The following is a 14,785-nucleotide window of genomic DNA, read 5'->3' as shown; positions in this document are numbered from 1 at the left end:
TGAAATAAAGTAACCTTAATCTTTAGAGAATTAGTCATCTGTCAAACTAGCAAGTGTTTACTATAAAGGAAAGACTTTTTTGTAGCTTAATCAAGGGATACTACTTCATAGAATGAATTTGAAGGTTTTCCTTCCTCTTTTATTTTTGGAATAATTTTAGAATAATAGATATCAACTCTTCCTGAAATGTTTAGTAGAATTCACCTGTGAAGCCATCTGGTCCCAGACTATTGTTTGTTGGGAGTTTTTTGATTACCGATTTAACTTCATTGCCAGTAATTGGTCTGTTCAAATTTGTTATTTCTTCCTGATTCAGTTTTGGTCAGTTATATGTTTCTAGGAGTTTTTCCAGTTCTTCTAGGTTGTCCATTTTTTTGGCATATAATTTTTTACATATTCTCATATAATCCTTTGTATTTCAGTGGTGTTGGTTGTTATTTCTTCCCTTTCATTTCTGATTTTGTTTATTTGAATTCTCTCTCTTTTCTTTTTGATTACTGTTGCTAAAAGTTTATCAATTTTGTTGATCTTTTCAAAGAATCAGCTACTGGTTTCATTGATTTGTTCTATTGTGGGGTTTTTTTTTGTTTTGTTTTGTTTTGTTTTTTAGTTTCTGTATCATTTATTTCTTCTCTAATCTTTATTATTTCCTTCCTTCTGGTTTTGGGTTTTGTTTGTTCTTTTTTCAGTTCCTTTAAGTGTAATGTTAGGTTGCTTATTTGAGATTTTTCTTGCTTCTTAAGGTAGGCCTGTACTGCCATAAACTTCCCTCTTGGAACTACTTTGGCTGCATCCCAAAGATTTTGGACCTTTGTGTTTTCATTTTCAGTTGTCTCCGTGTATTTTTTGTATTTCTTTGATTTCTTCATCGATCCATTCATTATTTAATAGCATGTTATTAACTTCCATGTATTTGTGCTCTTTCCAATTTTTTTTCGTATAGTTGATGTCTAGTTTCATAGCATTGTAGTCAGAAAAGATGCATAGTATGGCTTCAATCTTTCTGAATTTGTTGATACTTGTTTCATAGTGTAATATATGTTCTTTTCTGGAGAATTCCATGTGCATTTGAAAAGAATGTGTATTCTGCTGTTTTAGGATTGAATGTTCAAAATATATCTGTTAAACCTAGTTGGTCCAAAAAAACCGAACCAAAACCAAACCAAACCAACCAAACAACCAAACAAACAAAAAAACCCAAAAAACCTAGCTGGTCCAATGTGTATTCAAAGCTACTGTTTCCTTGTAGATTTTCTGTTCAGATAATCTGCCCATTGATTTGAGTGGAGTGTTAAAGCCCCTTACACTTACTGTATTATTATCAATTAGTTCCTTTATATTTGTTATTAACTGTTTTATGTATTTGGGTGTTCTCATGTTCAGTGCATAAATATTTACGATTGTTCTATCTTCTTGTTGGATTGTCTCCTTAATGATTATATACTGTCCTTCTTCATCCCTTGTTACAGTTTGTTTTAAAGTCTATTTTGTCAGATATAAGTATTGCTACCCTGGCTTTCTTTCATATCTGTTTGCATTATAAATGTGTCTCCATCCCTTCACTTTCAATCTGCAGGTGTTTTTTGGTCTGAAATGAGTCTCTTATAGGCAGCATATAGATAGATCTTGGTTTTTTTATGCATTCCATCATTCTATGTCTTTTAATTGGAGCATTTAGTCCATTTACATTCAAAGTAATTATTGATAGGTACGTATTTGTTGCCATTTTATTTCTTGTTTTATGGTTGTTTTGTAGTTCTCTGTTCCATTCTTCCCTTGCCCTCTTCTCTCATGGTGAGTTGGCTTTTTTAACTGATATTCTTGGATTCCTTTCTCTTTGTTTTTTGCATATCTGTTGCAAGATCCATCTATATGCTGCCTGTAAAAGACTCATTTCAGACCAAAAGACATCTGCCAATTGAAAGTGAAGGGATGGAGACACATTTATAATGCAAATGGATATGAAAGAAAGCCAGGGCAGCAATATTTCTGTCTGACAAAATAGACTTTAATAGATGGGTTTTGATTTGTGGTTACTGTTAGGTTTGCATATAACATCTTCTGGATATAGTGGTCTATGTTGATGGCCACTTAATGGTCATTCTTTGCTCCTCTCTCCCCCCACCACATTTTAGGTATATGATGTCATACTTTACATCCTTTTATTTTGTGAGTCTCTTGACTAGTTTTTACAAGTATACTTATTTTTGCTGCTTTTGTGCTTCCTACTTTTCTTACTCTTAGTTATGATCTTTCCTTTCCACTCAAAGAGTCCCCTTTAACATTTAGGTTTAGTGGTCATGAATTTTGGTTTAGTAAGACTGGTTTAGTGGTCATGAATTCCTTTAACTTTTGTTTGTCTGGAAAACTCTATCTCTCCTTCTATTCTGAATGATAACCTTGCTGGGTAGAGTATTCTTGACTTCAGATTTTTCCCTTTCAGCGCTTTGAATATATCCTGACACTCCCTTCTGGCCTGCAAAATTTCTAATGAAAAATCTGCTGATAGCCTTACGGAACTTCTCTTGTACTTAACTCTCTTCTTTCCTCTTGTGGCTTTTAAAATTATCTCTTTATCACTACTTTTTGCCATTTTAATTACTATGTGTCTTGGTGTGGACCTCCTTGGGTTGGTTTTGTTGAGGGATCTCTGTGCCTCCTGGACCTGGATTTCTGTTTCCTTCCCAAGATTTGGGAAGTTATCAGCTTTTATTTCTTCAAATAAATTTTCTCTCTCTTCTCCTTCTGGGATCCCTATAATGCAAATGTTATACTTGATGGAGTTTCTGAGTTCCCTACATCTATTCTCATTTTGCATATTTTTTTCTCTCACTTGCTCAGCCTGATTCCTTTCCATTAATCTGTCCTCCAGGTCACTGATTCATTCTTCTGCTTCTTTTAGTCTGCTCTTTATTCAATCTAACGTATTTTTAAATTCACTTACTATATTCTTCATCCCTGATTGATTCTTTGTTATCTTTTTGTCAAGGGTCTCACTGATGTCCTTCTCTCTTTCTCAATTCCAGTGAGTATGTTTATGACCATTACTTTAAATACTCTGTCAAACATATTATTTTTTAAAAATTTTTAATGTTTGTTTATCTTTGAGAGAGGGGGAAGGAGGGGTAGGGAGAGAAGGAAACACAGAATCCAAAGCAGGATCCAGGTTCTCAGCTGTTAGCACAGATCCTGACATGGGGCTCAAACTCACAAACCACAAGATCATGACCTGAGCCAAAGTTGGACACTTAACTGACTGAGCCACCCAGGCACCCCTATCACGCATATTATTTATCTCCATTTTGCTTAGCTCTCTTACTGTGATTTTGTCCTGTTCTTTCATTTGGAACATATTCCTCTGTCTCATTTATTTTGTCTAACTCTCTGTGTATGTTTCTCTATGTTAGGAAAGTTAGCTACATCTCCTGCTCTTGAAAGTAGTGGCCTTATGAAAAGAAGAAGAGGTCCTGTAGTGCCCTGCAGTGCAGTGTCCCCTGTTCACCAGAACCTGGTGCTTCAGAGGTGTCTCCTATGTGTGTTTTGTGCCCAGCTGTTGTGGTTGAGCCACTTTTTCCACAGTTCAGGTATCTGCAGTGGCTCTCTTTGCCTGTTTTAGGCAGTTTTTGGTCCCTATAGTGTTAGTGGGCCAGTCTGGGGCTATCATGGGCTTGAGTTTAGTCATACTAGGTGTTTGCCAGAGATGCAGCAGCACCAAACTGCAGTGTCCTTTCCCATGTTGTCCAGAGAATCTTTTGTTGGTAGGCGGGGCCTGCAATCAGGCCAGCTGTCTGCCCCCAGTCCACTGCTGGGGTTGTAGTATGACTGCTGTGTGCAGTTATCCTTCCCTCTCCCCAGGTCAGGAGTCACTTTGGAATGGTGCTGGCTCTTGTTGGGGCTGCTTGCACACTACCAGGCTTGTGGCCCTGGTTTGAATAGACTCTGGCCAAGAGCATATTAGAGTGGGTAGATCCACAACATGCACGGAGGTTGGGGGGGGGGGGCGGGGGGGAGGAGCGGCTGTGATGTTAGCAAGTTAGGTAGTGAATGTGGGTGCTGCACTGGTTCCTGCAAGTGGTTGTGTTTTTGCTGGAAGGAAGGGGAAAGAAATGGTTCCTTCCAGCTCCTTTGTTCCTGGAGAAGTCTCCCCAGTGATCCCTGCTCCTCCAGCATACCTCTGAGACTAGTAAACAAATCTCCCTCCCATATACCTGAGTCATGTTTCAAACTGCTGCTTCTGTGCTCTATCTCCATGGGCTGTTTGTGGTGCTGTCTCTTAAAGAGTGAGGATTTCAGTTTCCTCTCACCCTCCAGCCTCTCCCAGAGCTGAGCCACTGATTTTTAAAATTCCAAGATTTAAGTCCTAAAATTCAGTCCCCCTAGTTTTCAAAGCCAAATATTATGAGGACTCATCTTCCACATGCAGGTTCCCCGGTGGAATAGTCTGTTTCTCTCCCTTCTCCACAGCTCCCTCCCTACCCCAACCCCCCACTTCCTGCATACAGCAGTGGTCCATTTAGCTCCCCACCACATCTCTACCCTTCCTACCCTCTTCAGTGTGGGCTCTTCTCTACCTTTAGTTATGGAATTAGTTCTTCCAATCTTTGGGTTATTTTCTGAGTTATTTAACACTGATGTGAGTGTTATCTATTGTAACTCCCATTGTGTATCTATTGATACTCCCATTGTATCTATGGGACAAGGTGACCATAGGGTCCTCCTACTTCACTATCTTCCCAGCAATCCACCACATTGTTTTTGTTTTGTTTTATTTTAATTTGAGAGAGAGAGTGTGCAAGCGGGGGAGAGGAGCAGAAGGAGAGAGAGAGAGAGAGAGAGAGAGAGAGAGAGAGAGAGAGAGAATCTTAAGCAGGCTCTGTGCTCAGCATGGAGCCTGATGAGAGGCTCAATCCCACAACCCTGGGATCATGACCTGAGCTTAAATCAAGAGTCAGACACTCATCCAATGAACCACCCAGGCAACCCCAGATTGGTTTTAAATCAAGGATTCTTCTATCTGCGACCTAAATAAAAATTGTTTACATTCAGGAGGAAGTTAGTAATACCCACTTCTACATACCACTCTCGTCCTGGAAAATACAGAGAAAGGTGTTCAACTCAATAATGGATGGTACAGCCCACATGAATGTCTAACATCAAATACTAAATACAACCACATGAAGGTAGAAAAAATATAGAGTACTTCCATGAGGCCATTAGCTTTTTTTTTAAATCTACCTGTACTTTTCATCCCTAGCAAATAAGACTTTCCCAAAATTAGTATTGTCATTCACAGAAATCAACAAAAGCCAGATGATAACCTAACATTTACTGAAGTATCATAATGTTTCAATATCTAACACTTACTGAAGTCATATCTAACATTACAGTGCTGAGCATGTTGCCTGCATTATCTCATTTACCCATTTAATGTCACCCAGAAGAGGCTTTTATTATTCCCTATTTTACAGATGAGGAGGATGAGCCTTGGAAAGGTTCCATAAGTAGCCCAAGGTCATAGTGTCAGTGGCCATTCAATTCTACTGCCTTCCTACAAAATCCTACTGATGAAATGAAAATGAGGCTTGTAAGAGTCACTTATTACCTATACCTAGCAAGCCTTCCTTCTGTGCAGAACCATCTGTCTTTCTCTTGTCTACCCCCAAAAGGCAGGTTGCTGCAGATGCAGAGGTGGTGGTTAAGATCACCATTCCAAACCCTCCAAAATGACTGTAAATTAAACTACAAGCCCCAAGAATTATAAGCAACTTGCCCCCAGGTTACACTCTTGGTTGAGGACAGAGGCAGACTTGAACCCCAGGGCTCCTCCTGACTGATTGCTGTGGTCTCCCATTTCCCTGAGGTGCCTTTTATCTTTACCTGAATCAGTTTTGAGATAAAGACATCTAAACTCAGAAAGCCAAGTGGTACCACTTAACCCATCTTTTACATTAATAGTCTTTTGGCTCAGGAATCATTTAATAGAAATTATAAAATGAGACCATTACATCCCTACTGCCTTAAAATGCAGTAATTATGGTTCAGTTGGACTGCACTTCTGAAGGTAATGGAATTAAGTGAATTTTTAAATCGAAAATTCCACCCTCAGCAATGTGTCGCTTTGCTTTTTCCCGTCTAGTCTGCATGAGATGCTTTTATTACTGTGAAATTTTGCACTTGGACATGTCCCGAGTGGAGCTGCCTTCTCTGCAGCCTCTTCTCCCGGACCCTGTGTGACATATGATGGCCTAACCGTTCATCTGTCTGTCCTCTGTCTAGCATGGCACCACGCTCCTCATGGTGGCCTCCTATGCAGGCCACATAGACTGTGTGAGGGAACTGGTTCTGCAAGGAGCAGACATCAATCTCCAGAGAGAGGTAGGTCAGGTTTTACACTTGAATAAGAGATGACTCATGTGACACTTGAATAAGAATGACTCAAAATTTTCATAGTAGTGAATTGGCAAGGAAGATAAGAATAATCATTGCTTTTTTCCAACATGACATCAAAGCCCAGATTGCAGGCTTTATTGTGCCTAAATTAAGGCCCAGGAATAGACCATTGGTTGTACTTCAGTTGAATGAATGTTCTCAAGCATGTGTTGTAGTCTGAGGTAACAAGACCTCTAACCACATTCCTTAAACACTCAGACATTTCCTCCCAAGCTTAAATCAGTTCTTCCTTCTTCCCTTGGGATGAGGTGCTTTACAAGTTACAGGATTTTCTTTTAAAAAAAAATTTATTTCTTTATTTTGAGAGAGAGCGCGCGCACGCATACATGCTTGCATGTGCAAACAGGGTAGGGGCAGAAAGAGAGAGAGACAGACAGACAGACAGAATCCCAGACTCGAACTCACGAACCATGAGATCATGACCTGAGCTGAAACCAAGAGTCAGACACTTAACCAACTGAGCCACCCAGGTGCCCCAGTTATAGGATTTTCATAGAGATCATTGCATTTTTCAAAGGATTGGTCACGAGCCTGTTCTTTTTTTTTTTTAATATTTAATTATCTTAGAGAAAATGCATGCAGGGAAGGTACAGAGAGAGGGTGGGGACAGAAGATCCAAAGCGGGCTCTGCACTGACAGCAGCAAGCCCAATTTGGGGCTCAAACTCACTCGATCCACTGAGCCCCTCCAAGCACCCCACCAACCTGTTCTTAATGAGGCTCACTTGCTAGACTGCCTCAACCAACCATTATTTCAAAGGGCTTCTCCGACTAGTCACATTTTAAATAAGCTGTCCCCCAAAAAAAGCCGTGTGGTGAACATTGGACTAAAATGTGAGCCTGTTCCCACACTTCATTCAAAGGCCATCTTGGGAGTTCAGTCTAGCTAGAGGATCCATTCTTGTTCCAGTGCAGAAGAGCAGTGGGAGGCTGGGCATTTTAACACACTTTGGGATTCAGGTCTTAGGGGGATCCATTTATTTCCGAGCAGATTTAATCTAGGGCCTTGTAAATTAACCTTTATGGAGACACAGCCACGGGTCATCCCCGAAGCGAATCTGACCTCTCAATCCACACTGAGTCAGACACAAGATGGCTTCCTGAAGCAAGCTCCAAACCAAACTGGAGCATTTGATTTTCCTTGACCTAGTCTTATTCGAGGGCCTGCCCTACAGTTCTTTCAGAAAGGCTGATTCATCAACCAAACTTTCATCAGTCAGTATGCCCCATCTTCTAGGCTGGACTGCTACACCTGAGTGGAACAAATGAAGACACCCCAGGTGTGAGGGCTGGATAGTACATGGGTCGTCTAAAGTCCATCCCCTCTCCCCTTTGGGTGTCACCTTGGCTGTGGACCATGGAAGATGGGCACTTGATGGGTAAAATCTGGAGTCTGGTTCTCCATAGCCCTGGACCAGCAAGCTCCTCAAGAGGAGCCACTCAGGGAAACTATATCAAGTCCAATCCATCTTCTCACAGACAGATTCTTCTGAGCAATTTCCACAACACTGGAGCATTGTTTTAGGCCACTTTTCATGTCAGCAGCTAATTTTCTTCTGGGAGGAAAATGTTTGGGCCCATTTAGAATTATAGTTTGAAATTACCATAATCTTTTGTTTTTCCTTTATGCTTTACAGCCTTGGTTTATTATAACTTTAAAGAAAAGACAGATCTTCTCTAATAAAAACAATATGATTCAGATCTGCTTGCTCAAAAAACTCTATCCTGAAGGGCAAGTTCAACATGTACAAAAATATCTTCAGAACAATTGTGAAAAGCTGAGAGAAGAGAAACATTTGTTTGATTTCCAGCCAATGTATGGTTTTTATGGTTTTATATCGATTTGTTTGGTTCCAGTTGCTCAACTAATATTCTTGGGAATGAAAACTATTGTGCATTGAACAAAATGGCCCTCAAGGACTTACCAAAGTGTGTCCAATTTAGAGGTAACCTTGTAGTTCAAATGATTATGCTATATGAGTTCCCAGTGGTCCCTTGAATTTCCTGCAGCCATGCTAGTCTCTGTTGGTAGAACTGCTAAAGAGAGGTCCCAACATCACCTCATCTGTTTTGCAAGCTGAGAGTGCTATGGAACTCACTCATGTAACAGGCTTCTACCTTGATTCATTCTTTACATTTTTTTGTTTAATGCTTATTTATTCTTGAAAGAGAGAGAGAGAGAGCATGAGCAGGGAAGGGGCAGAGAGAGAGGGAGACACAAATCTGAAACAGGCTCCAGGCTCTGAGCTGTTAGCACAGAGCCCGACGTGGGGCTTGAACTCATGAACTGTGAGATTATGACCTGAGCCGAAGTTGGACACTTAACTGACTGAGCCACTTAGGGACCCCAACCTTGGTTCATTCTTAATTCATCTTTTCCATTTAATCCATATCAAAATATTTGTTTCCTGAAAAAGTACCTGCCATTGTTTTCTAAGTTTATCTAGATGCACAGAGCTTGCAAGAACCAGAAGCTAATGATCCTGAGAGACCATTGCTTAGAGAACCAGCAATATTGGCTAAAGCTCTCAGGCATAAGAGTTGCACGTATAGTTGTCATGAAGTCTGGCTTCTATTCTCTACAGATGCTCCATTCATGTGCACAATGATTGACAGTAACTGTATGTTCCAAAATTGATTCTAAGTGCTGAAATAGGATTTTTTTAATTAATATATATTTTTAAAAAAACAGTGAAAAACAAATCTTTTTTCTTAGTGAAGAAAGTGAAGAAACAATTTCTAGAAATTATCGCTGGTAGTTTCTTTTCTTTCTTTCTTTCTTTCTTTCTTTCTTTCTTTCTTTCTTTCTTTCTTTCTTTCTTAGAGAAAGAGAGAGAGAGAGAGGGAGAGAGAGAACACTCAGGGGAGAGGGGCAGAGGGAGAGAGAAAGAGAATCCCAAACAGGCTCCACACTCAGCAGCCGAGCTCAAACCCACAACCTTGGGATCATGACCTGAGCTGAAATCAAGAGTCAGACACTCAACGAACTGAGCCACCAAGGTGTCCCTCCCTGGTAGTTTCTAAAATTTAGTATCTGTTGAGAAGATGAGAGTTTTCCTTTTCTAGCCAAGTTTCTTCATCCAGACCCGATTGTATCTTAAGGTTTCTGGAATCCAGTGTCGTCCACTGTAGGAAAGCAATGAGAGGATGCTTCCACTTGTTTCTATGGGAACCAAGGAGAAAATCACTCCTGCCTTGCAGGCTGAAAGGCTCTGGGAAAGATCACATTACCTGTGCCTCCCCAGGGCAGTGTCTGGTTGGGTGCATAGCCCCAAGGTAGATGGTCATGACTGTGAAGTTACTCACTTGTGTTCTGCCACAGTGGCTGGGCTCATTGATCCCTGTCACACACGCGCACATGCCCACATGCATACAAACATACACGCATACACACACACTTAAGAAACAAGCTTCAGAGTGATCAGTGGTCCTTAGGCCACAGTTCTCCTGGCTTCTCCCGCTTGGGTAAGAACCTACCACTTTAACACTTCCAGGTAAGTCATGGAGGGAGGATTTTCTCTTCACTGTGCCTGGGAGAGTGTAGTGTTCGCTTCATCCATGCTCCAAGCGCTGGGGTGAAGAGCGTCTTTATATGAAAACTATGTATTCGCCACAGAGTGGTATGATGAATTTGCTCATGTTACACAATGATTTGGCTACCAGTCTTTGAGTAGGCTTGTAAAAATGGATGGGAGGAGAGGATGCTAAAATGTGTGTCTCGGGGGCGCCTGGGTGGCTCAGTCGGTTAGGCGTCCGACTTCAGCTCAGGTCACGATCTCACAGTCCGTGAGTTCGAGCCCCGCATCAGGCTCTGGGCTGATGGCTCAGAGCCTGGAGCCTGCTTCCGATTCTGTGTCTCCCTCTCTCTCTGCCCCTCCCCAGTTCATGTTCTGTCTCTCTCTGTCCCAAAAATAAATAAAACATTAAAAAAAAAAAAAAGAAATTTAAAATGTGTGTCTCAGGGTATCACTGATCAGTTGAAGATTTGGAATCAGGCTGTTTCTTGTTCCTATGTCCTATTTTAAGGAATATTTTGAGCCCATTTGAGTGAATTAATTAGATTCTTTCCTGCACTGGTAGCTTTCTAGTCTGGGGTGCTTTACTTTGTAGCCGGAACTCTTCCAGAATTCCTCCCTGTGTGAATGAATGCCCATGTTACCAAGCATGTTAGTTCCTTGAGGCTGCTGTAACAAATTACCACCAATTAGGTGGCTTAAAATAACAGAATTTCTACTTTTAGGATTCTGGAGGACAGAAAATTCAAGGTGTGTCTGCAGAACCACACCCCCTCTGGAGGCCGCAGGGAGAACCCATTCTTTAACTCTTCCAGCCTCTCGTAGCAGCAGGCATTCCTTGACTTAGGGCCACATCTCTGCCTCTGGGGCCATATTGCCTCTTCCTCTCCTCTGTGTCAAATGTGTCTTTGCCTCACTGTTTTAAGACAGTTGTCACTGGATTTAGGGCCCACCAGGCTAAGCCAGGATGAGTGCCTCCTCTCAAAAATCCTTAAGTTAATCACATCTCATGCCACATAAGGTAATAGTCACAAGTTCCAGAAATTAGGATAGGGACATATCTTTTGGGTCCACCATTCATCCCATTGCACCAACAATACATTCTCCTTTCGTGTTCTCACTTCTCTGAACAAGGAATATAATCAGTCCAAATGTAGCCACCTCCTAGGCTAGAAGGCTTATATACAAGGGTATATAGTGTTGTCTTGTTTGCAAATGTGTAAGTCACGTGTGATGTAACTAAATATCTTAAAACCAGCCTCTTGCTCTCTCCCAGTCAGGTACAACTGCCCTGTTCTTTGCTGCCCAGCAAGGACATAATGATGTCGTGAGATTTCTCTTTGAATTTGGAGCATCTACTGAATGTAGGACCAAAGTAAGAGAACTTTCTTGATTTCATACCCTGTTGAAGAATTTCAGTAGTCATGAATATTTGTTTCTCTTCATCCATAGTATGAATTTGTGCTTCCCTTTTTACAAAATTTTCAAGCCCAAGAAGGTTGGGTTTCACAAAGTTACTTGTCATGGTTCAAAGGTAGTCCTAGGGATTCAATATAAAATATGACATTTTCACTCTGGGCTCACAACTGGAGAATTTTATGGGGAGTTATTTACATTCTGTCTTGCACTGGTAGCTTTCTACTTTGGGACACTAAATTTTGTTAGCAGAGTGGATAACGGCAGGGGCTTCATAACTTTCCCTGTTTTCATGTGCTTTTCTTCACTTCAAGGTTAATCCCAGTGCTATGATAGGAGTGTTGAAGTATTAAGCCAATGTTAGTGAATCTGAGAGATTTCTAAGAAGGGTGATTTGACAAGCAGTTTACTTTCTGAGATGTCCTCATTGAAATATATAATACATGATTACAGTTGATACAGTCAGGCAAGGAAATGTGGTTCTTCCTTTAAAGAAGTCATTGATTCCTCAAGTTTGACACATGAATGAGAAAACCGAGGTTGCTGAAAGATCAATTTTGTGTTCACAATATGATTTTACAAGATAATGGTTTATAGTAGGAGAGTTGAACTGCTTTAACATTTTTGTAATTGTCAACTTATTCCCAGCCTAATCATAACCAAAAAATTCCTGGAAATTTGCCTTACTTGGGATCTTTTAGGCTTACTTAATCCATTGTAGGTGATATTTTGGTATCAGGGGAGTTTCCAGTGAGTTCTTTTTTTTCTGCTAAGATGCTGTGAATTTCTGTTGGATGTGAATTTCAAATAGGCTCAGTCTGTTCTGAAACCTGCTATTGCACTGTGCACGTGCCTCCAAACATGCTGAATATAATATACAATAACCCAAAATATATGTGTTGCATATATTTTTATATTAATTATCTTTTTATTTTTCATTATAAAAGTCAGACAACTAAGAATAGAAAGTGAAGTCCTACAAATGGAAGTCTCAACTCTTTGAACTTTGAAGTCAGAACGATCATGCACAGCCATATGGCTGCTTCAGTTTTCTTGGTTAACAAGTTAATGCTGGCTTGAAGCCTTTGTCTGTGAGCCAGTTTGTGCTGTCCCAGAAATCCACAGAACACGGGGCCCAGAGCACAATTCCAAATGTTTCCATTAGGTCAGCTGTAGGTATCTGAGAATTTCCATGGGAAGAAGAGAATGTCCAGAGGCTTTGAGTTTTCATATGATCCTGTCATCAGAACTGCCTTTGTTTCCACAGTTGTTCTCATCATTATTGAATCTGTATCCCCCAAAATGTGTCTTTAAAAATAAAAGGTACCAGCTCTTCTATAATAATCACCCTATTTTAGCTCTTCTCTTACCTCATGAGGCAAAGAGAAAATTAACAGAACAGAAGTTGGAAATGTTGGTGCTCATTGCTGCTAGTAAGCAAGTTCTTGTTGCCCACCCGTTCCACCCACAGCCACCCCACCACCAGCCTCAACCCTCCAGTCTCCTACCTCCATTCTCCACCCTTCAAATCACAGCTCCAGGGCCCTGTCCCACCCCCGACAGCCTGTGAACAATGGAGCTCCTACAACAGTGTTTCTCCACGTGGGGCCCACCTGCCACTTGCACATCACAGTCCCCTCATGTGACTGGTCAGAAAGCCTATTTCTGGGCCTCACCCAGACCTACTGAATCAGACCCTGTGAGGGTGGAAGTGTGAGGGCAGGCATTTTGGATAAACACTCTATGCCCAAATTTAGAAACCACACTATCTTTAGTTATGATTTGTATTTCAGAACCAGGTGACATGTTCTTGCATTGTTCATAGTTAGCTCAGATGTCCACCTACTAATTCACAGAGCCAAGCAAACAGCTCACCAATTGTATATGTGCTGCCGAAGTGAGCACACAGCGCATCAAGTGGAGATAGGAGAAGATAATGCCTTAGCTGTAGCACCTGAGGAAAACCATTAAAGGTTTCAGTTGACCACAAACTCAATGAGTCAGTAGCGCGATGCGGTTGGCATAAAAGCTAATTGTAATTTAGGCTGTAGAGATAAAAGTGGAGAGGATGGAACAAAGGAATGTCCCATTCCACATCAGACCGCATCTACTTTTTGGTGCTCTGATTCATTCTAGGGCCGACATTTTAAAAGAGATCTAGACAAGCTGGCACATGTTCAAAAGAAATGCTAAGTAGGATGGTGAGAAGCACGTGGCATATGCTATAGTTATCCACTCTTAATGGATGCTGACCTTGTCCCTTGAAGGCAATGGCCCCAGAAGTTTACTCCATAAATCACCTTAATCTCAGAGGCCCACAGCTGGGGGGAACCACAGGGAGAAGTCAACATTTGTCAAGCGGCTCTCTAGCCAGAAGCCACAGGAGACTGTTCAGGAAATTCCAAGACAGAACTGATTGGTACAGACTTTCTGTTCTTTGTTTCCTTTATTGAGATGCAAATAGATTCTTCTGCATTTGACCCGGGAACACTCATAATAACATAGTCCGATAACTGTAATGTATCTCAAGTCATCCATGTGTACAACCTAATGATGTCTTTAGGATGAACCCGGTTATGATTAGAAAGAAAAAGAGCTAAAAGAGGAAAATGACTTCGTTGTTATCTACAGGAAATGTCTTTTCCAAAGCTCCCACCATGTCAGGAGTACCTGCTTGGTAAATAGGTGCCTGCACTGATTCTAGTGTGTTTACACCTTGCAGGATGGGGGCACTGCCCTGTTGGCCGCCAGTCAGTATGGGCACATGCAGGTGGTTGAGACCCTGCTGAAGCACGGAGCCAATATCCACGACCAACTTTACGTGAGTGCATTTTCAGCGGGACACTGGGTGGACCCTTGCCCACCCTCTCATCACACGTACTACTGCAGTCAAAATTTGGATACCAGAAATGCCAACTTCAAAAATATTTTGGGGGCTCAGTTGGTTGGGTGTCCGACTCTTGATCACAGCTCAGGTCTTGATCTCAGGGTCATGAGCTCAAGCCCCGTGATGGGCTCACCCTAGGCGTGGAGCCTACTTAAAAAAAAAAAATTTTTTTTTTAATGAACAGTAGGACTTTAATCTGAAACATCAAAGGAAAAAATGTACAGTTAACCAGATGAGCTTTTTCTGTGTAGAAACATAATCTTGTTTACCCATCTTGGTTATACCCTTTTAAATCTCTTTTACATATGAGATATTTCATATAACTTATGCAATTAGGATCTTCAAAAATCATATGACACTTGCTTATTCATAACATAACAAGGCCAGCGTTGGACTTGCTGAAAACCAAAATAATGCTCCTGTTGTAGAGTTATCTAGGAGGAAAGCACAAATAAAGGAGAAATCAAATTATTTGGAAGGCGAGTGAGCATGGGTAGTTGAAAACCTGTGAAGTGCAT

The 14,785-nt window shown here is 41.1% G+C and overlaps 1 protein-coding gene across 4 annotated transcripts in view; it reads left to right on the top strand.

Moving 5' to 3' along the window:
• ANKRD29 (ankyrin repeat domain 29) overlaps positions 1 to 14,785 on the top strand; it is a 52,636-nt gene that overhangs the window by 14,285 nt on the left and 23,566 nt on the right. For 3 of the 4 annotated variants that reach the window (XM_042962626.1, XM_042962623.1, XM_042962624.1), the window contains 2 exons: positions 11,241 to 11,339; positions 14,103 to 14,201. In XM_042962626.1, coding sequence (XP_042818560.1) covers positions 11,241 to 11,339; positions 14,103 to 14,201 — 198 coding nt within the window. Of the gene's footprint in view, positions 1 to 6,276; positions 6,376 to 11,240; positions 11,340 to 14,102; positions 14,202 to 14,785 lie in introns of all 4 variants that reach the window. The other variant, XM_042962625.1, reaches the window with a different exon arrangement.

This window comes from Panthera tigris, chromosome D3 (assembly GCF_018350195.1).
Source record: "Panthera tigris isolate Pti1 chromosome D3, P.tigris_Pti1_mat1.1, whole genome shotgun sequence".
NCBI lineage: Eukaryota > Metazoa > Chordata > Mammalia > Carnivora > Felidae > Panthera > Panthera tigris.
Note: the sequence above shows the minus strand (reverse complement) of the source record. Positions and strands in the feature narration are given on the sequence as shown.